This window comes from Oenanthe melanoleuca, chromosome 2 (assembly GCF_029582105.1).
Source record: "Oenanthe melanoleuca isolate GR-GAL-2019-014 chromosome 2, OMel1.0, whole genome shotgun sequence".
Taxonomy (NCBI): domain Eukaryota; kingdom Metazoa; phylum Chordata; class Aves; order Passeriformes; family Muscicapidae; genus Oenanthe; species Oenanthe melanoleuca.
Genome location: NC_079335.1, coordinates 44979320 through 45006671, shown reverse-complemented (window position 1 = coordinate 45006671; position 27352 = coordinate 44979320). Strand labels below are relative to the sequence as shown.

The window sequence follows — 27352 nt, the reverse complement described above, 5'->3', positions numbered from 1 at the left end:
GCTGCAAGGCCAGCTACCCAACAACACATTTATTATACTTCAAATATTAGTGTTCTCCCTTACTTACTCAGCCCACCTGCTCAGAGATTCCTCTACTAGACTGAAAGCAGTAGTTTCAGACTAACACCCTGGATTACAAATTCTTCTAGAAGGGCAATCCATATAGTATAAGAGCATACACAACAGAGGCAAGGAAGAGATGGGTGTTAGGAGCACAGAATTTAGTATGAGAAACACAGGACTGTACACTTCTCTTTTTTTGGTTAACTCACATAGAGCACAGTTACATTGCTGTGATTCCTAGTGTGGACACACACAAGTGTCTGCACAGAGAAACGTGTTTATACCTGTATAACTCATTCCCACACATTTACATGTTTAATCACTTCCATGCTAGAGGTTGAAATGATTTATGCACTTCAGTAACTAGAAAAATCACACCATTAACCAAATCAGTTCGTACAAAACCTGTGTGCTAATCAGTTAAGAGGACAGGAAAGTCCACCTGAAACATCTTAGACAGTGGCTCTGAGCAATAAATAATGCTTATTGCACAGGTTAGAAATGCCAAAGCCACACCTGAACACTTTGCTGCTGGTGGGGTGATAAAAAAACACACAGATAACATTATTTCCATTGACAAACTTTACATATACAAAACAGTGGCTTTATTGTTTATTAAATTAGATGCTGCCATGGTGTAATCATCCCTGCAGCAATACCAAACCCAACAGCAGGTCAGATGCAATCCTCTGGAGGAGGCAGAGAGAGAAGGAAGAGAACTGAGGCACAGCACAGAAGCAATACAGCCCCATAAACTAGTGATGCAAGGAACAATTAATCCATGGATGTGAAAACAGATGCCATAAGTGTAGAAAGCAAAATCTGAAAAAATACCACATGACAAAAGTAAATGTTACAACATGGTTCCTTTAATAAACAACATTCAGGATGTGATTCATCTGCCTATTGCTACTTGAGATACTCTAGGGCATCCCAAAGTGCTGGGTGATGGCACAGGGACTGCTGGAGCAGCCACAGAGTCCAAGCAGGTACTGTGCACAGACATTAATTTCCCATGTCAAGGTGAGTGTATCCCACTCACAAAAATGACCAGAAACTAACTGTACCAAATTCATACATTGAACAAAATCTAACATTCTTCCTAGACACTCATTTCAATTTTTAAAAAGTCAGGCTCTATTGAATAAAAAAATACAAATTTATATGATATTAAATTCAGAGCAAAACTTCGTGGTGCTTCTAAATTGTATAGGAATTTGTAACATTTTTCATTTAGGAGCTCTTTTACCCAGCAGCTCAGGTCACTCTCACACAGAGCTACAGGTCCTGAGCTACATCTTCACTGCAGGAAATAGAGAAGAGTGACATCCACAGTCATATTACACTGCAAAGTGTGTTAGGAGCCCCTCTTCCTAAATGCAGGCAGTCTCAGGTATTTTAGCAGGGTGCTGAAGGAAGCTGACTCCAGAATTAAACTGCAGCCCATGGACAGACAGATTCCCATGGATCCACATGTGCACCACTGTGCACCCCTGCAGCAGTGACTGTGCACCCCAAAGATTGCAACAGCTCTGTCATATAGCAACTTATAAATGCTGAGTGCAGGCAGACAGGTGGGAAATGATCTGTCAAGAAACACTCAAACAAGCATAACTCCATCAGTCTGGAGCATTTACAACAGTGAGGATATGTGTTTTACATCCACTGTGATCTTCCTGGTGGAAACAGCACAACCCAACAGTGAAAATCTTCCTGGGGTGGTTGCAGGCTGTTAATAAACATGATTACTATTAAGCTGAGCACTGCTTTTAAACTAGTAGAAATATGCTACTGATGAAGCAGACTACTGCTTGAGTTTGTAGGTTTCATTATTTCATTCACTTAACTGTGAAGCTTTTACACTTGGAGCAATAGAAGGGGAAAAAAAACATTTCCTAAAGGTCTCTCTATATTGCATCTGCCCTTTTCCCCAGATGCTGGTAAAACCACACAACTGTCCTACCAATAAATTAAGTTGCAGCTTGCACTAAAACTTGAAAAAAAAAATCTGATCAAGAACCACACAGGTAAATATGCCAAAGGACTAGGATTCCCTAAACACCAAGAAGAAAAAAAAGCTAAGAATAAGAATTTACTGAGAAAAATATTGAATTTCAAACCTACAGATTTTTAGCACAATGCAAGTCTGGTACAGGTGTTTTTGGGGATAGAAAACTGTTTCAAAAAGTTGAAAATAAAATACATTAAAACCACCTTGAATTATTTCCTCCACTTGTGTACTTAGTTAATACCAATGCTTTTTGCTTTATATGTGAATGTAATAAAATTTTAAATTAGCAGAAATCCAGGTGTCTTGGTAGATTTCAGATTTTTTTTCTTTCTTTCATCACCCCAAGGCATAGATATAAATTGTTTTCTGCTATCTTTACAGGAGATCTACAGAACCACGTTATCAAAAGGTGCAGAAGACTGAAAATAGTTTGGGGTAATCAAGACCTGCACTGTTTCATCAAAACCCCATCTCTCCAGAAGCCACTGGTGTTGCAACAAACAGTTTGGGGCTATAGTTTGATTTTGATTATTTTCCATTACCTTCCTAAAAACTTCCTCTTTTCATGGCAGGCAGAAGCCAATTAGCACCATGAAGAAGTCTGGAGAAAGATAATGTGTTAAAACAATCAACTTTGACTAGGAAGTCAGATCACCAAATTATATATTGCTAACCACCCTATGCACAAGAGTCTGTATTTATTTGTTTTAACCTCACAGTCCTGTGATGGAAACCATAGTGCAGTCCTTGGCCCCTCACTTTTACACGGCTTTTCTTCCCTCAGTGTATACCAGAAGATGACTACCCACAAATAATGGCAGGAGGTGAAATGGACCTGGCTGGCCAGCTGGGCACCAGGATAGGATTTGACAGGAGGGAGAAGGCTCTGAGGTCAGACTGGGCTCTGTAATGTCACCACTGATACTGCAGCAGCGCAGTCCACAAGAGCAGCAAGACCACAGGTCTCACTTGCAGCTGCCCCTCAGACCAGATGCTTTCCCCACGCCCTACCCAGCTCAGCAGCTGTGCCCACTCCATCTCTGAATGCTGCAGCCCACCCAGAGCTCCAGCCACAGTGGTGCAAGCACACAATCCATCTTTGCTGCCTCTAATTGCCACCAACACTATCTATGTGCTTTGATGTCAGAAGACCTTTGGCAGGGATCTGCCCTAGGGATTTACACTGCAATAAAGAACCTGGCTGCCATATTCACACTGGAAACAAAGGCAGCAACAGCTTTGCAGGGGTCCCTGACAAATGTTTCCTAAGAACTGAGCCTCACAACACATGACAAATGGAAGGGGCATTTCTCCACTGTGCTTCAAGGGTGGTTTGATCTGCAAGGAAAATCCTCTGCTAAACAAACACTGAGGGGCACAGAAACAGCCAGCCTATGACTGTGGACAGCAGCTCAGGCTACTTTGCAGGATCAAAGTCAGACAAAGCATGTTTGCTCCTCTGAGTCTGTGAACACAGGCAAAATTAAATTGCACATCTAATTCCGGGAGAACATCACTGGCTTATTATTTATTACAAATAGACATTCAAATGAAACAAAGAAGGAGCTTCACCTCAGCTCTGAAGCAGGGAAAGCTGACAGGAACACATTCTGGCTGAAGCATGTGGAATCACCTCTGAGCAGGGGCATCAGCTCTCTCCACACTACCTGCCCTACCACTGCCAGTGTTTCGTTACTACAGCAGAATAATATTAGGACAGCAGTAAGGGAAAAAACTCTGTTATGATGGATGTGCACTTAGTCAGCAATGTGCTACAACAAGCTTGACCTTTATCAGGACTAGATTTCACTGACTACTTTTTGAGGGACCTCACCCCATTTATTTTATTCTGTCTACAGCAATTTCCAGCTGATAAAGCTTTCATCACCTTTCCCAGTGGAAGCACACTGGAAAGAAACATATTCTGGCATGCAAGGTCAAGGGACAGAACCCTTTCTGTGGTCCTTCACAGCACCAGAAAGGTGTTAGAAATACTCCCAGAAGAGCTGCAGATGAGCTGTCCCAATGTGAAACAGCCTGGCACAGTCCCACAGAGTTTCTGCAGGCTCAGGTTCAGGTTTGCAGAACAACATGACTCATTTTTCTTCTCTGAATAAGAACTGCACTGCCAGCTTTGTTTTTTACACAGTACCAAACCTGTTATATGCTCTTCATCACTCCCAGGGCCATTCATGTTTATCACGTTTCCAAGATTTCATTAATAAACAAAAGGAAGAAGGGCTTATGCCTCTGATTGAACTACTTTGTGTTTTAATAGGAAATAATAAACTGACCCACGTGAAAGCTAAATACAACTGAAAGTTGCAGCCATAGCAGCTATTTCTATTTTCAAACCACTGCTTTATGCCTTGCAATGATAGCAGACAGCAGCAACTTCCAATAGCATCTTTTTCATCCTTCATTTTGTTGAGCCTACCCAAGAGAGAAGCATGAAACATACCTGATTAGGGCTTTTATTTCTACTTCCCAAGAGGGGAATTAAATGCTCACCTAGAATCAGACCTCTGTGGTCTGGAGAGCAGCATCCATTCAGTTTTGGAGAGCTGCACCATTAATCCAAAGTGGAAGTGGGAAAGTACAATTGTAGCTCTGCTGATGAGTTTATCGAGGTTAGCTACTAAGCAAGGGAAGGCCAGTGTGAGAGGCATGGCCCAAGGCCCAGCTTTATGAGACAGCAATATTAGAAACTGGGAAAATGAGAATGCCTGATGAAAAGTGGAGCCTCCAAATGCGCTTTAGCTACAGCAAAGCAGCAGTTTTTCTCCTTTCCCTTTCCCATAGGGTCTTCCAAAGGGGAAATAAGCAGGCAGGTATCCTACCTGCCACTGTTTTGCCAGCTGGTATCTCCCTAGAATAACATTTGCCACCACTTCATCCTTTTCACAACAATGATGGACACTGGACTTGTCTCTGTGGCAGCACGATGGAGCCAGTGTGGCTCCCTATGGCATTACTACAGCAGAGCTGGAAGCTGCCATGAGCAGGGGTATCAAACACCCTCCTCATCAGGTTTTGAAAGGCCAGAGGGAAGATTATCACTCAGGGGAGCTTATACACAGGAGAAGCTAGTAAAGCAAAATTAAACCTTAATATTCTGCAGAGGATAAGGACATTGTTTTTGAAAATGTTAGCAAGGCACAAGAAAAATATATTTAAAAGTCAGCCACTGGCACATCAGGAGTCAATCGTGCTGGGCAGCAAAATATTCAGAAAAAATATAAGATGAATAAAAAATAGTCAACATGTTTGAAAAGTACACTTTAACAGCTTTTCACATGCTTTATGGCAACTTCAGTCCTGTAGCCACAGCACTTAGAGAAAAAGCAAAACATCTCATTGTTTCAAACAAACATGAGCAGTTTCATGTGACAAGCTCCAAGTATGAAATGAAAAAAATATTCCTAAAACTCTCACATTATACCGCTAGTAAACTAGAATTTCATAGCAAAAGTGAATAAACAATAGCTTTTGAGGCTGGAGAAATTACCATCATGGTGTTATCTAATCTCTCCCCAGAAGTCAAGAATTATGACTAAACCCTTCCAACATAGATATAGCCTGAAATTCTATGTCAGAAGTATGTCCAATTGCATTTGGCAATCCTTAGCCAAGAGAGAGGCTGACTATAATTGGATGAATATTTGAAGTGCTTCATTATTCATGTAGGAAGGCTAGGTAAAAAGTGTTTTGTAGTCCCAAGACACTGGAGGGTGTGTGTTATTGGGTAATAACCAATTAGGAATGTTGACAGCGCTCTGCCTTTGGGATCACCCTGGCCAACAAAGCACCTGGGTGTATGTTGTTGTGCAAAGGCACACACCCACTGCCTACTACTCAGTTTATTTAAGCTAGGCTTTCACCAAAGGAAATGGAGGACACCCTAAAGGATGTGTGTTTGACAGCTCAGTTACATTCAGAAATAGTGCTTCTTTGTTGTTCTGTCTTCCAAAAATACACCTTTTTTCAACAGTATGTCTGAATTGCTGATGCTACTGGTTATTGAAAACAAACTCCAGTTCTTCTGTTTTACTGTTTATAACCTACCAAAACAGCAACATTCTTACTACTTCCAGTAAGGAAATTGATGGCAAAAGATCAGCTCTCCTACCCCTGTAATCTGGTAAAAAATTCCACTGTGCCATTGTAAATACTTCAAACCCAGAACAACAGAAACCAATGATTTTCCTTTCATGCTCATCTAAGAAAAATGTACAAATCATTACTACAGGCATGCAAAAGATTTTTAAAATTCCAGCATTTAAAAACTAACAATCCTGACACTTGCTCACAAGAACCAGAAATTCAACATCAATTCAGGTAATGATAGAGTTCAACCCTAGTGATAGTTCAACCCTATCACTACCTCTCACAACAAGGGTAGAACGTATTGATGGTACAAATACTGATTTTATTGCTCCTTTATTTTCTATATCATTGTAATGGGAAAAAAAAAAAAAAGACCCTGCAAATTTACATTCTCGTTGAAAGCAAAGAAATAACTGCACAAGCTGCCCAACAGGACTTTCACACCACAAAAAGAAACATTCAAAACTTTTCCTGAAAGATTTGCTTGTTTCAAACATGCAAAATTCAATATGTTATAAGGAGGAACGTATCAGTTTTTCTGCAGCTCTCATTTTCTGGCTTGTATCATATTTAGCCTGTCCTGTGGCACTGGAGTACTGCAGCATTTTCTCTGAAATCCCCCGAATGCCCCCCACCCTCTCCCCCATATATCACCAAGACGATGATGTTTTGATGAAGCATCAAGCGCTGGCCCTCGAGATAATGGATTCAATGGGATACACTTAAAAGATCATTTTTCTCCTTTGTATTGACTGCTTGCACTGCTCTAAGACAGGAAGGGCTTTCATTTTTTATGTAAGCTGCAAGACCCCGAGGGTCCTCTGAAGTGTTTAAGAGGGATCAATTTTCAGACGGGTGGAAGGGGCCCAGCGGAGCGGCACGGTTTGGAGCGCGTCCTTCCCCCGTACCGCCGGCAAGCTGGGGCAAACCTAAAACCAGCCCCAGCCAGCCACCCTGCCATGGCAGCGCCTCCCACTGCTTGGGATCTGCGGTTAGCACTCCAGCAGAACTATAATTTATAGTAAGCATGGAACAAAATGGGAGAAAAGTTTCGCAGAAGCAAAATAATCAGGGGTTGACAGAGATAAACAGCAGTAGAGCTGCTAAGCAAAGCAGGGCTTGGCGCTGCTGCAGCAGCAGGAAACCATTACCCCATGACACTGGTTTAATGCAGTGACATTGTTGCAATTACATCCAGGCAACCTAACAAAACAAATTCATTGTATGGCACAAAATATTTCCAATTCAACATTGCAACATTTATTTTTAAATTACAGAACGAAGAACAACTTTTGGGGTGTGGAAGGACGTAATCCATCATTTGCTCTGAAGTGACACACTTATGGCAAATGCTGTATATTATAACTTTCTATGCCACAGTAAGCAGCTACAAGCAACTTCTTAGGCAAGGAATGCAAAGGGTTTGGGTGTGGTTCTGTGAGATACTGCTTATCCCTCCATCTCCCCCTGTGTCAGCAGGCAGCCAAAGGCAAGCCACATGTTGCTGCACTGGGACTTCAATCACTCCTGTTTTACATGTGTCACACAGCTTGTGACAGCCTTTCACCTGCAACATGCCTCACATGGAAAGAGTTTTCACCATTCAAATACAGCCTGAACGAGAACATAAATATCATTTTTAATTAAAAGGAATGGGATGTTAATAGGTCACTTAAAGAACAATTATGTCTTCCATTTGATTGACAGGCTTTGCACATTTATCATGAGAATCCCATTGCGGTCTAGGAGTGAGAATTTATAAGTTGCTGAACAGCTGAAACAAACCGCATTGCATTTAACACTACTTTGCCCAACTGTCTCATCTTCTGAACAAAACCCTTGCCTCTTTCTATTACTCTCCCCCTTTTCCTCTTCTAATCCTTTGCAAAAGAAAGTTTTTAATTCACAGAAACCGAGTTGCCAGTGTTGCTCTCCTTCACCAAATGCCTGTTCTGCAAAATGCAGCAGTGTGAAGAAATAGGAAAGATAGGTCTTCAGTAATTAGCTTGGGTACCAGACGTGGCACAGCTGAGTTTGCTGGAAGCAGGAAAAACGAGTCCAGGCACTATATTGCATTGAGCACCTGAGCTACCCCAGTGTCTGCACACACCGAGCTGCACAGTGGAAGGACTGGATAGGAAAGTGACTGTGAGCCCACTGCTTTCCTAAAGGCATGTCCCCACAAAGCAATCCACAAGTAGCAGCTACAAGCTCAGCTTAAATGCTTTCAAACGGTTGCAGGAGCCCGTTGGTTCTCTGAAGCAGGCAGAAAGTGCCTTGAAAGTGCCTGGAAAAGGGCCCACATGAGCTGCACACACAATGTGCTGGAACAGTCCTGGCTCTCAGACCCGGGCTAATGAACACATCAGGGCTGGGAACAATTTATTTGATTACTGATTCAAAGACTCAATGAAAGAGATCAATGTGAATGAGTCTCAGAGCATCCCTGAACTGATGTCACCAAGAGCAAAAGCATCATCTGAGATATCTATAAAATGCACTGGCTGCTTACCTACTCTAAGACAGCTCATTATTAACAAGAGCCAGAAAACCATACGTGTGGTGGGGGGAAAGGACAAGAAAGCAAGCAATGTGCTTTGATCTGGTCAGGTAAAGATCACTTGTGATCTCTGTGAGCTCTGACTCCTTCCAAAAGAGATAGAAAAGTGTGTATGAAAAAGAAATCAAGACAAAGCAATGAGGGACTAGTTGACAGAAATAGGGTCAATGCTCAGAGTAGAACAGGGACAGAAAAAAAATACTGAAAGGCAAGAGTCAAAGAGACATCAACATCTTGCATGGCGTAGATAAAGGCAAAAAAAAGGTTAAGGACAAAAAACAAAAGGAGAATAAAGCTTGCCAGATGACAGTCGTCTGGTTATGATATTTGAATAAACTGCAGACCAGTTAAGTTAGAGGAAAAGTTCACATTAAAGGAACTGGTGACATTCCCTTGGCCAACACAGCATTTGTGCCTTATTTGCATTAAAATGACTGCAGATAACCATTGAGTCCTGAGCAGTTTTCACCATTTCCTATGCAACCTCTGCAAACACATCCCCAAGTGGCAAGCATACTGATATACATGAAACCCAGCCAGAAGGTTGATCATCACCAGAAAGAAGTAAGCCAGAAGTTGGAATCTATATCCTAAAGCTTCAAACACACCCAAGAGGTGGCCGGGTGTTGACGGCAAAACTGGAAGCCAAATGTTTGCTTCTGCAATTATGTATGCACTAGATGCCAATTTGCTTAGCAACTATATTGCAATTTATGAAACACTAGTGAAGTACAAACAGTTTATGTGGGAGCAGAATGAGAACCTTGTGCTAACATACTCCTTGCCATCAGGAACCTCTGTAAGTACAGCAAAAGGCAAAACAAACCACCATTGCTCCAACCTGGGCTCTATCAGAAGTGATCAATAAGCAGAATATTCAGAGCCATCTCAGTTTTTAAAGGGATTTTTCTTATTAGGTCAGTGAGACCCAGAGACTCAGAATATTGTTTCATCTTCCCAGGTATTAGTCAGGCAAAATGAGAAATACTGCTTGGGTGCCTTCAGTCTAGCTAATGAAACCACACTATTGGGCAGAAATATACAAAAATTTTGTTTCCCATCCACGAATTTCCATCCACCGAGGATTCCAAGCAGCCTTTGTAATCACATGATTTCTCAAAGCACTAGTTATTGACAGCCTCTGCTGGTTTACAGGTTGATCCAACCCCTACAAACCCACATGAGCCAACTGGCAAAGGAATCTCTACACTGATGATATGACTATGGATTTTCTTCTTTCACCTCAAGGAAAATGATTGTTATTTCTGAGGATTAGTAGCCTCAGAAATAAGGAGCAGAAGCCTTTAGCTTTCCAACACTCCTGAATGGAGACACATACTCCTCTGAACATATTTCCTTATACACTGTCATAGCCAGGCAGCCAGAGACAAGCATGGCATGAACCTCTGTAGCATCAAGGCTGCACATCTACTTTCTCTGGCTCTGCACATGTGCAAAGAGCTCTCCAACAATCCACTATCTTGATTTTACTGTAATTTTAAACATTTGAGTGTAAAAGCATGGAACAAGTACAGGACCCTGCTTTTTACACTCCAAGTAAATACATTTAAGCCCACTTTTACTGATATTTAGAACAGGAAGACAGACATCAATTTTGTGGCCCCTTTCAGTGACCACATGATATGAGAACCTGCTAATCTGATGGTGCTATTTCTTGCACCACTCACCAGCCACAAGCAACAGCAGCAACTTGCTGACCTTGCAAGTTAAATATATTACAGGACTACAATTTGAAAAATACTTACTTCTACAGAGGCAACAGTGATGACTGACCTGTGGTGATCATTAATTGAGGCAAAATGAGGTCAATATATAGCCTAAGTTCAATATACTTACCTAGAGCTACAATTAATCTTGGTTCAGCCAGGACCAGAAAATACCCCTTGAGCTCTTTATTGACAGATGTGTGTTGCAAGAGAGTTCTCTTTAAAATATCAGTTGTGTAGATTCTCTTCATTTCTTTAAATAGGCATAAAGTATAGTATCATTCATAGTTCTATTTCTATTTTCTTTCCAAGTCTCTATATGTGCTTACACTGACCAACACAACTGTATTGCCCGACTGTGTTGAGTCTGGTCCTCATGAATCAACAGTTAATTTAAAATTTTTTTTTAATACATGTTACTGATGATAACAACATCATCAACCACTATCTCAGGTACTGGATCTATAAATATTTATGCTTAGAGATAGTAATCTTTTACACTTTCAATCATCATCCCAAAGCACTCAACAAATTGCTTTTTTGTTAACCTTGGTAGGAAGCAAGCTAAGCTCAAAGTTAAATGAGTTATCTTGGGTCACAGAACAGGTCAGTGAGAGTCAATGCATTTCCCTACCCCAAGCCCTCACCTTTTCTTGCCACAAGACCATGCAGCAATCAAATGATGAAATATAAAAGATGAATAACGAGATAAGTAAGAAAGGATAAATAACAAAGACTGAACTGACCCTCTGCCAACTTCTTCTGCCTATTTCCCTCCTACTAGGAATGTTACAAAACATTAAAAAGCTGTGATCTGGACCATTCATGTTAACACAGCAGACAAAGATGGTTGCAGCAATACTGAAAACTTTCACAGAAGCTTGCTCTTGATATTGCTATTCTAGAAAGACACAGATAGAGATGTACCTCTCAGGAAGATAAATCCAAATAAGGAGAGTGGAAATAAAGATGCAGTAACACCCGCTCTCTCAAAACTTCCTTAAAAAACCCAAATCACCAAATGCTCATTAGTTAGAAAGTTTTGTATTTAAAGTTAAGCATAACTTAGAGCAGTTTGAGAATTTCCTACTCACTTTCCAAAGTGAGTAGGAAAGTTGTGACAGGGCTGCTCTCATGGAGGTGTTACAGAGGAAGGTCTGTGCCAAGTGCAGACCACCCTCACTTCAGCAGGTCTCCCACCAAGACAGGAGTCTCCAGCATGGTGCTGCAATTTGCAGGAGTTTGAACTAAGGGCCATGTCAGTTTGTTCTGGACCTGGGGACTGACAACAGAAACTGCCAGAGCTCTAAAACAGGCAAGCAGTGCTGCCTGATTCACAGCACATCCTTGGAAGTTTACCTACACAACTTGTAAAGGATAAGTCTTCCTTACAAACTGTCAAAAAAAGGCCAAGGACAGTCTGGACATTCTCTTAAGTAATTCTGTGCTCTTGATGCAAAAGAAACCCTTACTGATAAAAAAAAAATAAAAAATGCCAGTGTCCTAACTGGATCCAAGTGTGTGAAATTTAATTTCCCTGAGGGCTGAGAGTGAAGATTGGGTAAGAAAACTGGGACACGAATGGATTGGTTCATATGAAAACCTGAAATAGCCCTGGGCAGAAATTTGGAAGGATTGTGAAATACTGTATAAGAAGAATCCATCTTCATATGCAGGGAGTAACTCAAGATGGGAGATGTAGTAACACAAATAGATACTCAAAAAGGTTCTACAAAGTTATATACAAGGTTTAAAGTGAATTTTTCCCATTCTGTAGTGGGAATATAGGATGTGGCAATCCAATGCCATGGTGTTATGCAAATATTTGAACCAGATAACTTGGATAGAGCTAATTAGAAGTTCAGATGCTTTGAACATACCAGATAGACAACACTGCTGATATTGCTGATATCAGAGATATCAGACAGTTGATGCTTGTATGATCAAAGTCAAACACCCTCCCATTTAGCTCCAATACTCAGTTGAGGTTGTCTTAGCCTGGTGCACAATAACTTTTGGTAGATGCCATGCAGACAGCATTAAGGCTGGGAGGTGTAGGAATGCCAACTGCAAGCAAAGGGTTCAATCCCACTGCAAGATGACAAGGCACTGGAAGGAGAGTAGGCAGCTTGGGTTAAAGTATCAGAACTAACCAGCCAGTGCTTCCTCTCCTCACAATCACAAATCCTAACACCTCAACCTGTTCTCCTCAGGCTTTCTGGTGACCACAGGGAACAATGGCACTGCCTGCATGTGCCTGAGCTCTTGGGGCAGAAAGGCTCCTTTCCTGGAATATTTTTTTTCCCTGGGCAGTGGAAAGAAAACAATTTTTTAAAAAATCTTCCTTTGCAAAAACCAAGCAATTAAAAAAAAAAAATTTACACCCAAGACTTTAACAGAGAGCTCTCTGTTGCCAGATACCAACCTGAAGATCTGGTAGCTTCAAGTAGACCAAATATTGTTCAATCTGTGCAGGAGTGACTGCCCCAAGGTATACAGTCTTGGTGGAGAGAGGTACATAGAAGGACACCTGCTCCCTCCTCAGATTTTAAAAGAAAATTGCTATTTATTTCAGCAGAGAGGCCTCACATTAGGTCTTCTTGGCAGACAGGCTGATTCAAACTGCCTCCTCCTGAAGCCTAAGTCTGGCAAATTGTGTTACTGAGTTTCATGAGACCATGTCTGAGGCATGGTCTCACTGTTTTCTTGGAAGAACCTGAAGCCTGTTGATGAACTAAAGTATTCATAGAGGATTTTCCTTGTGGAAACAATGTGCTCTCCCTAATCTGGATTATAAATGGGCTCTTTGAAATTATATGAGACTAGACTTTAAAGTTAATTTTGAGGGCTTTTTTAAAGCATTATTTTAGCTTCAGAATTTATAATTCTAGGATTACTCAATTCAAACCATCTATTAGATAAGCTGCTTGTCTGTCAGATTGCTTCACTGAGCCAGCTTTTGCCCAAAACACAGATCTCCTCTGATTCTTTGGCTTTTTCAAGCTCAAGAGCATTTGAGAGAAATCCACAATGGTTTTTCCAAAGCAAAGGGCAGGGATCCAGCAACAGTAGCAAGACACTTTTACAGTCACACCAAGGTTTCTTTGGAGGAATGAATAGATATCTGTCAGTAGGCATTTTACATGTCAAGGCACAAACCAGGTTGGGGAACCTAACAGAAGTATTATGGAAAATGATCCCTTCAAGCTACAAGTCTTTACCTGATATAATTTAAGGAACTCTTTTTTAAAGTGCTCTTTCCAATTCGTACTCTACTGTGCAGGAAGAATTAAACAGCAAGGCACAAGATGAGATGCTCTTGACCCCAAAAGGAGAAGGAAGAGCACACTTGCTCCAGAGCAGAGACTGCTCTATCAGAACAGGTCTCCTTCACACCAGCAAGGCAGATTGACTCCAAAGCTGCCGGTTTGAATATCACCCTTTCAATCTCACAAAGAAAGATGACTCTGGTACCTGGCCCACAGATGAAAGGTTCATTTTAGGCTTCTGGCCCTTAGACTACATGTAATATGAGTCAGAAACCTAATGACTTTCGTGTCTCAACCTGTTACATGCTGGAGCCTGCAACCGATGCCTTGACTCATCCCTGGAGCACTGCTCTTTCAGGCAAGATAATCAAGACCTTATTTTTCATAGACAATGCTTCATACAACAGTAAGTTGCAGGAGGTTTCAACCGGCCCAAAAATATCCTCAGTTTTGATATCATTCACACACATGATATTGGCAGAAAAAAACATATAAGCAATGCTGACAAAAACCTTGTGCCAAAGTTGAGTGACAAAGTTAGAGTTTAGCTAGATATAAACTGACCAGGTCAGGCTCCAAGAAACAATTTGTATTAATGTCCAAATATTGCTGGATACTTTTTACCTAGCACTCCTTCTATATAAATATGTATAGATATATATACACATATATATACATCCCAACCTTCCACTGGAAAAAAGCCTGATGGCAAAATCTCAGACAAAACCCAAACAACTATATCATGATTACTGGCATACTGCTTCATGCCATTGTCTTGACATTCAAACGAGTTTAGTAATTGCTCTTTTGAAGCTGCTAATGTTAAAAAAACCTCTCAAGTTCTGGAAGTGGCTGGGAATTCCAGGTTCTAACAACTAGGCTGGAAATATTCACTCATCAAGAGGTTCAAAAGACACTGTCAGAACTGAAACACAAACACATGTCAGAACGACTTGAAACAGAATTACTATAACGCAGAGTTTGGGTTTTCTTTAAATTATGTTTGAAGAGCTTTTAAAATGTTTAATTTATTAAACTGGCTTTGATACTACAGGCATAGCTTTCACTTTCAAGTGCTACAATGGCTCAATTGAGCACAGAATACATTATGCTTAAATTCCACTGCCACCATACACATTTTTGAACAACATTTTCATTTCTTTACTTGAATTAATATACTTTCTCTGTGAATTTGACATGAAAACAGAAGCAGCAGCCTCTCCTTCTCCATACACAAGTGTCAGACACCATCACTGCTCCAACTACTAAAAAACCCACTACATAATCACAACTACCAGGAGCTGAACACAAGCAACTTCTAAAAAAAAACCCAAAAGAACAGATTTGGTTTTTGAAGAACAGTTCAAGTTTTCCCAGACATTACTTCAATCTCTCCTGGCAGACCAGGCTTTGGCATGGCTTCTTTTGCTCCCCTCTGTGGGCCTTCCTTGAGGAGGCTGTCATAAGGAAGGCCATGTGCCTTGCTGTGTGCACAGCTCTCTTCCTCCAGCCCTGCTGGAGCACTGCTTCCATCACCCAACACTGTGAGCTGACGATGCACAGGGTGCAGGATCAAGTGAAGCCCAGGCTTTGAAGGGATCACATCCCATGAAGTATGCTTTGCCCTTTGAAAAGGCAAGAGCTGTGGGATCAAGAACCTGAAAATCTGCCCCCTCAGACTGGAGAGAGCACAATGGGAGCACTGCCTTCCCTCCAGAGCAGGACTGGGCAGCGAAGGGCAGGGTATAGGTTTATACAGAGCACACAGTGAATTCCTGCTGTCTCTGAACCAACCCTTAGAGTTACAGTACCAATACACTGCTTGTCTGAAAGCACCACCAGGTAATGCCCACACACACAGTTAAATGCATTCTTGATTTCTTAGAGATACACTCTTGTTTCACCTACTCTACAGGCACCTTTTGCTCACACACACAGCAGTTTTCTGACTGCTTAGCACCAGTGTGCTACGAGAGTCACAAATACTTCACTCAAATGGTATGTGCGAGTTAAGAGCCTAATTAATTGAAAAGTCCTAAGATTCTATAAAAAGTATTCAGTTAATACTGTCCTACAGTTTGCTTCATTCAACCTTGCCTTTGCCACAAGTGACACATCCGAGATGGTGTGTTGACAGAACAGCAGAGTGGTTACTGTTCCAAAAGAAACAAAACAAATACTCTGACACCCCCACGTTTGGGCTTAAATGCAGTATCACTACAGTTTTTGAATGTAACAAACCACAGCATGGGTGCCCTGGCATAAACCCAGGATCCTAGGTAGTAGAAAGTAAGTGCTCTTTTCTATCAGCTTTGTTTCAGAACACACACATCAGGATTTGCAGAAGTGCCATTTGTCAGAAACACAGTGGAGCAGGGAAAGAAAAGTAAGTCTCTAACTGCCTACTAACAAAGAAACCTAATTTAATTTTGAAACAAAAGGAGCTAAATTCATCATTCTGAGACAGCCCCAGGATGTCCAAGTGCGAAAAGGAAGAAAAGGAGTTTGCCAAAGACATGCAGAAGAAGCTTTTTAAAGTTACCTGGAGTCGGGGTATTTTGTAAGCGTGGCCAAGCTGCTGGTATACATGTGCCCACCCACATCAATGTGAACTGGTGCGTTGGATTTTGTGAGCTGTGCTGGAGTGGGGATGCCTTGATTGTTCAATGGTGATGCAGGGGATCTAGTGATCAGAGGTCTTGACATATTGGGCCGACTGTCCTGTGAAAAGATAGACCTGGGTTAATGATCTCCTGAAAAACCTCACCGAATCAGCCTTGAATCAATAGGACTGTCTCATAGCCTCAGATTATGACTTTTAGTAAAGCACAGACAAGTATTCGGCAGTTTTTGAAATTAATCCAGCTCCGAGAGTTTGAAACGGTTACATTTTAAATAAGTGGGGCAAAACGCACTGATAAAATCCACAAAGAAGAAACCACTCAATAAAACAAGTTTTTCCTGAACACTACTAGCGACATGTCAATCCATACCAGCAAAAAGGGTCATTCGCATTTTTAAGAGTTGATGAAAGAGATACAGACAAAAAGACTGAGAACAATATCTTTCTTAATTAAGACGACCCCAGGTAGACTTTCTGCTCCTTCCCAAGCCCTCCGTCAGTGCCGTACCACCAGAACAGAAATACAAACCCTCAACTCCTCCATCCTGCACACTCTTCTCTGGAACTCCCAATTCACATAGCACAGGAACAGAAGCAGAAACACCTGGACTAGTCAACTGCTCATGGACTGCAGACCACTGGACATCGGCAGCCTTTGAGAAAGACATTTTCCATTTAAAAGTTGTGCGTTTGGCGACAGCTGCCCCCGCGAGTGGCGCTCAGGTGCTGCGAGGCTGCCGGGGCCGGCGGGCGCGGAGCGGAGCGGGAGCCGGGGCTGGGCTGGCCGAGCCAAATTTCGGTGGGAGCCGGGGCTCGGCTGGCCAAGCCAACTTCCAGAGGGAGCCCGTGCTCGGCTGGCCAAGCCAAATTTCGGTGGCGGAGCCGGTGCTCGGCTGGCCAAGGGAAATTTCGGTGGCGGAGGGAGCGCCGCGCCCGCACGGAGCGAGCAGCCCTGCGCGCTGCGGGTGGGGCAGGGCAGGGCAGGGCAGGGCAGGGCAGGGCAGGGCGCTGAGCCGGAGCCAGCGAGGCAGGCGGCAGGCAGAGCTGCGGATTAAAATAGAAACGCGTCCGAGAGCGGTTTGGAGACAGCCCCGCTTTCGACTGGAGCACAGCTCCACACGGGGCGGAATCTTATAGGGATGCCCTGAGAACTAAAAGCCCTTGCAAATGACTGAGTTTTACATTTAAAAGGTAAGCAAAGCAGCGAGAAGTCAGATACACTTCATCACAAAACTCCCTTTGTTCTTTCAACACCGTCTTTCGGCTGCACAAAGTAATGGGCTCCTTGTAAACATCTCCTCGGAGCCGGGCAGCGAAACCTCAGCAAAGCGGAGCGCGGCCGTGAGAGAGTTACGGGGCACCAAAACCAGCATTTCTCCGTTTTTCATGGCTCCTAAAAGACTCAAACCATAAAGGCAACATGAGCCAGGTAATCGTCTGGCTGAAATGATTTACAGGCCGACGTTGCACAATAAATCCGAGTAATATGTAACAAAAGGCATCTATAAACCACAAGGTGCTTAACTAATTTTCTTTCATACACAAAAGCGAGCTTAGGTCTAATACGGATAAAAACTAAGGGAATGAAGAAAAACATCTAGTTTAGATCTTGGAGGGAGAAAGGGTTGGGTTTCTTCTCTTTCTTTATAAGCAGAAGTTAATATAAATCTGCAGAAATACCAGGCTTAATCACTACAATTGCTGGAGGAGGTGCCTGCAGCACAAAGAAGACAAGTCCAGACAAAATAAGGTACACACGCTATGCAAAACTAATGTCTGCTACAAATGCTATGTGGTACAACCACCACCCAAGATGCTACTGATCTGCAGAGCGGGATTTAGTAAAATAATGAAGAAAAAATTAAAAAAAACAACTACAAAGGTGAAAGTAAGAAGTCAGGGACTGATACAAACTGGGGGTGGGGGGAGCATGTGCTGGACAATTAGCAAGAGGGAAGCAGCAGGTCTGAGAAACCCATTTCAGTGCTTAAAAGCAGACAAACAGTTTGGCAGAAATAAAGATAAATTATCAATGAAAGCTGAGATTAAAAAGAAAAACAAATTCTGTAACTTTTATGAGACGGACTCCAGCATGTCCCTTCACAGGATCTTCTCTGGCAGAAAAACATAGCTCTCTTGCAATTTAGCACAGTGCAGCACCACCTAGTCTGTCATAGTTTTTCAATTGGACACATTCTCCTGTATACCCTGCCTCGGGCTGCTCGAGAGAAAATGAACAGATTTGCAGGGTTAATATTGTAGTTAGGCTGGAACCTCATTCAGTGTAGCTGTGATAGCACTGGCTGCACAACACAGTAGAAGAATGTGTAGTAAAAACATCACTGCCAGGATGGGAGATAGGTTGGAGGACCGTGGGCGTTTTAAAAGGCAAAAGAACTCACAAAACAAAAGAAAAGGGAACCAGTTTCCAAACCCAAGTCATAAACCAAGCGGCCGTTTACACAGTTTACCAACTAAAACTCCCAAGAAATAAAAATGCTTTACAGTAAAACCTTTTGCTCTTTTATTTCACCCTTCTCCTTTTCAACATTTCCTCTTCCAGTTACCTGTGTTTATTGTGTCTCATGAAACAAAGTCCTTCTCAATGGCTGATATCAAGCACAACAATGCTAACCTTGTTCCAGTCCTAGCCCACAAAGCACATGTCCCTACATAAAAACAGTTTGGTACCATTGTGGAGACACTTTGAAATTAGGTAATTGTACTGTAGTTGTCCCAGAGAAACTAAAGCAGAAATGGGATTCAGAGAAGCAGGTACTTTAAAAAAATCCCTTTTTTTTTAATGTGGCACAACTCAATAGCACTGTCAGAGCACAGAACACCATCCAATGGGTACAGCATTTAACAGATCAGTTATATAATTGCATTTGTTAAATCACTGTATTGTTCAGCTATGGAAAGGATAACAGAGGGGCAAACATATCTGAAGAAATTAATGGCTTGTGTTGGATTATTGCAGACATGGAAAAGAACAAACTTTGCTAAAAAGTAGTTAAAACAAGGCACAGGTGGTAAGCTAAGCTTCTACCACCTAATGTGATTACAAATACAATTCCTTAGAAAGAATTACAGGTGGAGAGAAGGGAGTCAGAGAAACTAAACTTAACGGGCTCCAGCAAGCTATCTGGAACAGCTGACAACAAAGAGAATCAAAAAGCTCTTCAGAAGCCTTTCTTGGTGTCAGGCAGGTGAGACATGAACCCAGGAATAGGTTCAGAGCTCAGCCTGGTTGTTCCCACACAGGAGATCACAGAGGTTGTTGCCTGCCTTGGGAGCTGCATCAGCTTTGTTCATGAGTGGGGCACAAAGCGTGGCACCACCTGCACTGGCTGGATGGGCAGTGACCCTCCTGACCTGTCAACACTCTGACCCTTCAAAGCTTTCCTTCTCAAACATTTTATTATTTATCCTACAAAAATCTAAGTAAGAACAGAAAATAATTCAAGTACCCTGTAAAGCATTTATCATTATTAATATCCAGATGATTCTCCCCCCTCCCACAACCTTTCATAAAAAATAGTTCCCACTTTCACTCAGAATGAATACATGACAAACCGTGTAATCAAAAGTTCCAAAATCTGTGTGCTAGGCAGGCTAAAGGCATTTAGGTTGTCTAAAACTTTTCAGTTTTGGTTCAGCACACAAAACCACTGCTCTTAGAGCAGTTTGGGGCTCCTCTACTTCCTTGCTGATATTCAAAGGAGTCATTCCACAAGAAGCAGCTCATAGGCACAGGTCTTTAGAGTATATCTGAACCTGCTTCACATTTTCTGCTCTAGACAAGCCCTCCTGTAGGCTCAAGAAAAGCAAAAGCAGCCCTGCCTTAACTACTCTGCCTAGGATTTACAAAAATACTTATAATTTAGAAGTCTTCCTACCAAAGGGGGCCAAGGATCATGGACAGGAGCTCACAAATCCCAACTCCTCTCCCTGCCTTTTCTTCTACACCATCTTCTCCCCAGCTCCACTCAAAAGCACTGTTAAAGAATAAGCCTTTTCACCTGGGTTATAAAAATACACAGCAGCTGCAGGGCTGAGATGTGCACTCATGCAACTGGTCTACCATGACAATAACACAGGAACCATGTCAATGTTCTGGTAGCAAGTGGAAGGAATGGGAGATATCTGAAGAACATGAGTCATTACAATGTGCTAAGTGCACAAAAATCAGGGAGATGGGAGGCTTACTCCTCCCTTCAAAATGTTAACACTGGGGTCCTAAGTGTTATTCATTCACACTCTGTGGTCTTGAGTAAAGTCATGTTGGTTCCCTTCTTAAGACAGAAACCAAATGCCACTACAAGACAACCCAAGCTCAGGCACAGAAGGACCAGGCATTCATGTACACACTGTCTGCTTGACTCACTGAGCTGTGAGGATCATTTCAGTTTGCAGGTCAAGACACTGCTGGCTGGAATTATTTTAGGCAATGTCTTCCCTGTAAGCCAGCCCAGCTCAAGCAGAAGTGAATATGCTTCTCAGTAGCATATATACTACCTGTCAAATCCCCAGCAATTATTACTGCTGAGAAACTCAAATTTACACATTCCTAACTCCCTTGGATTTCTTGGGGGGAGGTGAGGGCAATCTTGTCTTATCTGTTCTAGACATTAGAAAGAATAATCATGCAGCAGTTTATTCTAAAGTATCAAATCAGTCTGTGTTCATTGTCCTTTTTCACAACACAGAGACATGAGACAGATGCCTCTCCTCACAAAAACTTGGTGCCCAGGAACAACTGGAAACTGCAGTTAACACATCCACATCAGCCATCTCCAGCAGAAGAGTCTGAACATATCTATCCCACTGTATAGGGAATGAATGCAAACAGCAGACAAACTTCAGAAGCTGGCATCAAATCTCTTTTCCTCCAGTGCAGAGCAGAAATCACTCAAGTGTCAGGGACATCTGTGTGCCTGCACTCTGAAATAAACAGCAGGCTGATGCTCTGGGCTGCTTGTGGGATGGGAGAAAGCTCAAGAACCTCATCCAAACCAGGAACATTAGGACTGCTCTAGAATTTGGCTTCTGCACAAGTGTCCCCATTTTGAAGATGCACTTTTTCAAAACAAACATTTCATTAAAGATTAAAAAAATAATCATGATCATGTCTCACCACAATGCTTAAACAAGTACCCCCCCCATTTTTTTGAATTCAGCAAAAAGAGTTGCCACAACAAAGAGGCTGGAGAAAGTATTTATTCAACATAAACAATATCAGTATAGTACAAACAGCACTTTTGGAAGGTGCAGCCAGCAGGCAGAGATACAAAGCTATGTGTTCAACAAACCCAGGAGCTTATCCTGCTGGAAGGGGAAAATCCCAGCCTGGCTACCTCTATGGGCTGGTGATGTCCTCACACCAAATTCTCTGGCTGTGGCTCTGGTACTCAGCATCCACAGATGACACCAAACTGTGCTGGCCCCTCAGACAGAGCCCTGCAAGGTGGTCAAAGATGACCAAGTGCACCACACAGAGCAGGCAAACTGCATTTTGATCTCAAGGTGTGCATGCCATCATGGTGCCTTCTCTTCACCTTCATCCTGAAGAGCCCAGAAGCACAAAGAAATTGCTCAGATCTTTGTCAAAAAGTCTTTACATGTAAGCACATCCATCCTTTTCTTCTGCTTCTTCACCCTGACACCAGTGGTCGGTAGTTCCCTGAGGACATGGCTGGGCTTTACTGCTGCCACTGGGTCTGCAAAACAAAGAAACAGCCCATTGTTTTCCCCAGCGAAAATATGCCAATTGCACTGTCATGTTTTGCCTTTCATCAATATAATCCAACTGCCCTTTCTCTCACAGCTGCAAGGTTTAGGATTGCTGACTCTGAACATTAGGAATTATGTTTATAAGGCAAAACTCCAGAACAATTGTGTTTGAGCGTCACAGGAGAAATGAGCCCAAAAACACAATCAGCTGCAATTCAATGCCACAGCAAGCTAAGACACCAGGTCCACTGAGACTCAATAGTACTACTAGATTTATTATTCTGAATCTCTAAAGCTTCATTTAAAATCCTGAATGTCTGTCAACATATGACAGAAGGTCACATTATCCTATGCAAGACTGTCAAATACAATGGAGAACTTGAGAAGCAGGAAGGTTTTCTGGATATGCTGAGCCACCAAACTGCAGAAGATCTACTATGCCAAGCAGCTGCTCACCCCTCACACAAGTGCCATGCCTGGGGCACTCAGCATTATTTGCAGAAATACATGCAGCAATGCATTTTAGAAAGGTGGGTGTCACAAGGCCACCTGAGAGAGGGGACAGAGATACCAGAAGGGTCCCTCATAGCCAGGGTGTAGGGTACATTGTGTGTCAGGAACAGTATTAGGCTGTCCTGTCTGTACCCTGAAACAGTCCAAATGCAAATGAAGCCTACAAAGGTGATAAACACACCTCTGGTCACACCGAGTGGCTACAGCAGTGGTGACTGGAGCACTTACCTGATGGGACAGCTCTAACTGGCACACTCTCCTTGTCCCAGAGTCACTGGCCCTGCAGTGGAGAGCTGGTCTGGCCCCTCAGCAGGGGGATCACTTGCAGCACATCCCAAATGCTGGCTGCCTACAGCCTCCTCCTCCTTGAGATGCTGGCACTGCTGGGCATGCACACACGCTAAGTGCTGCAAGTGCTGGAGAGATGGGCTGGCTTTTCCTTGGTAAAATGAGCCTTGCTGGGATTTCAGAGCTGACCAGGACCTAGAATAAATGACACAGGTGCAGAGAACCAAATGCAAGGCAAGGGGCTGAAGGTATTTGTTTGTGCTGGGTGGAGAAAGCTGCCTACCTGGAGACACAGGACACTTAAAAACCACCCTTGGACAAGAGCTTGGAGGCACCTTGATAATTCCAGAGCCCAGGAGCCAAGTCTATAGCACACAACTAGCCTGAGCAGAACAGCTCTAACCACACCTTCATCAGAAACTTGCCACTGAGCACTTAAGAAAAATCTTTAAATGGAGAAAAAGAATTCATGGATCATGGCAGAAGTTAAATGAGGGCCTGTGCTTACACTAGTACAGCAGCAAAGGTGAGTCCAAAAACCTAGCAAAGTTTACAGAGATGGGATGTATCTTCTCAAGCACTTATAAAATTTCTCTGAAAACTTCCCTAAGCCTCGAAACTGCAGACAAAAGTTTAATACCTGTCTCAAAATATTTTATAAGTTTGCACTCTTTATGGAAGATTAACTCAGCCCCTTTCTTGTTTGGGTGAGTAGTGCTGAGGTCAGCCCAAATGTTCTCATTTATTACATGCCATTTCTTCCTTGGGTCAAGCACAGCCCTTCTGCTGGAGGTGGCTGATGCACACACTTGCTGTGCTTGGGCCAGGTAAGTGGCAAACTTGGCCAGCACAGAATCTGACTGAAGCCCCTTACATAAGCAGATCTTTGGAATATATCCAACCCACTCTATTAAAAAACAAACAAAACAAATTTGGGGGTCCAGCCCAGATTCACTACCCCTAAACACAAACACTTTGGCTTCCACGATGGAAACAGAACTTGTACAGCCTTCAGAGGTGCCAATTCAATTCTCACTCAGCAAAAGCGTCCATTTAATTTACAAGCAAAACCGGATTTGAAAGCTGCTCCCAATTAGTGCTCAGCACATCACTGCCCACCTGACACTGTAATCACAGGGTGTTCAGGATGCAGCAGGCAAAAACATCCCCTAACCGTGCTGGAGGACACAGTGTTTAGGTGCAGGAGGACATTGGACCAAAGGTAACAGACTTGCCATGACATGCTGAGGGTGTCCTATGATAGGGGCAGACTGGACAGCCAGCATTTCAGGCCACTTGCTCCACCAAGGGCTTGTCTGTTCTGCACCAGCATCTACTCAAATTAGCAATGAAACCGAATTAGGAGTGACCAAATGAAAGTGTAACTCCTCAGCCTGAGCTGGACATGACCAGTCCAAAATATTTCATGAGGTACACAATGCAGTGCTTCAGTCACCTTCACTCAAACTTCTTTATTCTCACTTGCAAGAGGGGACAACTATCCTGTCAGATACTGCAGAAACAAGCCAGTAAGTATGAAGTGATCCCTTGGTCTGAGCAGAGAATGACTGCAGTCATTGTGGACACTTTAAAAAAAAAAAAAAAAAAAAAAAAAGAGGAGGAAACTCTATTAAAAGATAAGCAGTCCCTGGGAAAGGCTTCCAGGTCTGAAGAGCCCTTAGCAGCCTGGCAGCCCTGCCCACAACACTACAGCTTGATACAAAAGTCTTTGCTTCTGCTGCCCTGAGGACAGTTTCATTTACTTGCCTTTAAACCTGGAAAATAGGTCGCTTTTCTTCTCATACCTCTATCAAACCTCAGGTAGGAGAGACAATGTGAATTTACTTGTACTTCACAGGAAAGCAAGCACACACAAAGGGAGCTTCACCTTTTGCAAAGGGCAGAGATGACAGACTACTTCCCCACCACACAAGGCTTCACTCATTCCAGTGAGAAGCATTGATCCAAATATCTTGTACCACTTCATCCCTGCTGCAAGAGGTTTGACATGCCAGCTACTTTGCAGATAGCACACCTAAATACTCTGGGGCTCCATTCAGAGTCTACATCTCCTCCCTGAAAGAGGCAGCCACTCAGCCAGCTCTCCCCAGTCCCAGGGAATAGCCCAGCACAGAGCAGCCAATAGATCCCACTGCCTCTGGAGGGATGCAGCATCTGCCAGCTCCTCTCCTGCACCAGTGAAGGCAGGGACCTGACAGCCACCTCCACCACATGTACACGGGGTTTGGGCCAGGAACAGCTAAGGGAAGGAGCAGGGGAACTCTGAACACTGGAATCCATCTTTCAACAGCTCCCAAGTAGACTACTTGTAGATTGAGATTTATTAATAATGTAATTTTTAACCAAACTTTTCACTCAAGTGCTGTTGCCTTTTATCCATTTCTAGCAGGCACTCTACACATATTTTGCAAGAGTCTTCACTCTTAGGGAAGATAAGGGAAAAACAACAACAAACACTCTCTCTTGGGTTTAGAAGGAAAGGACTTCTCTTTGCCAGAACCATGCTGGTATATTTGAATGCAAAGTCAAACAAATCCTTACAAATGGTGTCAAGATTTGAGTGGGAAAGAAACCAACTGGTTACATTCTTCTTGGACCAAATTTGCAATCTGTCCAATAATCTTCTGGTGAGAAGTAACACTAAAAAACAAGCATTGTTAAAATCTGTTTTGTTTGCAAGGTAAGATCCTATCAGCAGTACATGAATAAAGATTAATGTCTTGAATTGCAGTTGTATCTGAAGTTTTTAAAGACCCATAAAAATGTAGACTGCAGTGAGATAACTGGAAGACTGTCATGAATTCTCAGAATTTGAGAAATGGGTTTTTCTTCTTTAGATTTGGCTCACAAACTGAACAAAAATAAGCCTGTACTGCCTTATTTGAAGTCAGTTTACACTCCAGTTTGAATAGCACCTGCCCTTGGGTATGTTCCAGAAGAACATCTACCTTTCCACAAAGGGAGGCTAACACCCATTGTAAAACTTCCAGAGGCACATTAGATGTCTGTTCTCCCCCCAGCAATTTCACCCTTAGAAGTAGAAGGAACGCTGCCAGTTACAGCCTGTGCTGAGGAAACATGAGTTATAATTTTACCCTGGGAAAATTGCTGAACTGGGAGCTTCTGGTGTGGCATAGGTCTTGCCTTCGCAATCCAATGGTTCTTTTGATTCAGAGAGGCTTTGAAAGGGTGGTGATGAAAAACATAGCCTCTCCCTTTGAATCAGCCAGCTGCCTGCTTTCCTTTGCACTTTTAAATTTGGTTTATTAATTTGCCTAGGAGCAGAAAGAAATAACACTGACCCATCTAGAGAAGATATCTACTCCAGACCGAACAGGAAAACAAAAACCACCCCCACTTGTGGACTGTCTGAAGAATTCTGTATCTAGAACCACGTTTAGCACGCTTAAGAAAAATACAAGAAAGTCTTTATTAGGTCTCCTGGCCATATGAAGAGGAAAAAGGTAAGGGACAAAATAGAAGGATCTGATAAAACCACATCTTTGAAATGTAAGACACAAGAGCTCTAAGCACTCTCCAGATGTTTCTTGAAGCAATCAGTAATAAAATATTCTCTGCTGGAACTGAAATTTTGAAAACATTGAATCGACTTGGTAATTATGGCAGTAGCCAGTAAAACAGACAGCTTCATCTATAACCTGACTGCAGGAAAAAGGCATGAAAGTGCTTTGAAGCCACACATTTGTAATCATCTAATTTATGATAAAAATGTAAACAGAACCACAATTCTGAGAGCCTCAGTCTCGTAGGGAATTAGAAACAGGGTGTGAAATTGTAATTTTAAATTATACATTCCTGACTCCAGTATCAATGAAACACCATGAGCAAAAAATCCCTGCTGACCTTTAGGACCCCTGTGTCACTCAGTTTTCTTCCTTTCTTCCTCTCTTTCTCATCTGTTCCCCTTCCAACAAGTCTCTAAAGCTGAATTTAGCAAAGCAACATCCCAGTCTCACCAAAATGATAATCTACCAAAACCCCACTAGAGGGACAGAGACTGCCAAGAGGGAGAACAGTGCAAGGAAAGGGTAAGAGTTGAACTTACTGAGATGACTGAGGCTTTTTGGAAGTTCCTGTCAAGCTGGACTGCAATAGGGAGAATTCACCTTCCTATACCACAATCCCATGCATTTCCAGGGCTAGCTGGGACTTCTTCCTCTCCTCTTGTAACTCCCATTAAAATTATCAGCCTACAGATTTCATAACAAGCAGGAGAATGAAAAAAACACAAATATTATCGTGAGAGAAATCGTATTCTGATTAACTATTTCAAAATGCCTGTGGGTTACCTAATACCTTGGGACAGGCAGCATAACAGCACCAAGGTGTGACAGTATGGGGACAGAAACACATGAATCCTGCACTCAAACCCATTGGTGACACAGATACTTCCCCACCCCTGTCCCACTCTAAAAT

At 42.6% G+C, this 27352-nt stretch overlaps 1 protein-coding gene across 6 annotated transcripts in view; it reads right to left on the bottom strand.

Moving 5' to 3' along the window:
• Window positions 1-27352, bottom strand: part of KCTD1 (potassium channel tetramerization domain containing 1) — a 65493-nt gene that overhangs the window by 14982 nt on the left and 23159 nt on the right. For 5 of the 6 annotated variants that reach the window (XM_056484747.1, XM_056484746.1, XM_056484745.1 and 2 more), the window contains exon 2: window positions 16280-16458. In XM_056484747.1, the coding sequence (XP_056340722.1) occupies window positions 16280-16458 (179 nt within the window). Of the gene's footprint in view, window positions 1-16279; window positions 16459-16889; window positions 17319-27352 lie in introns of those variants that run through there. The other variant, XM_056484748.1, reaches the window with a different exon arrangement.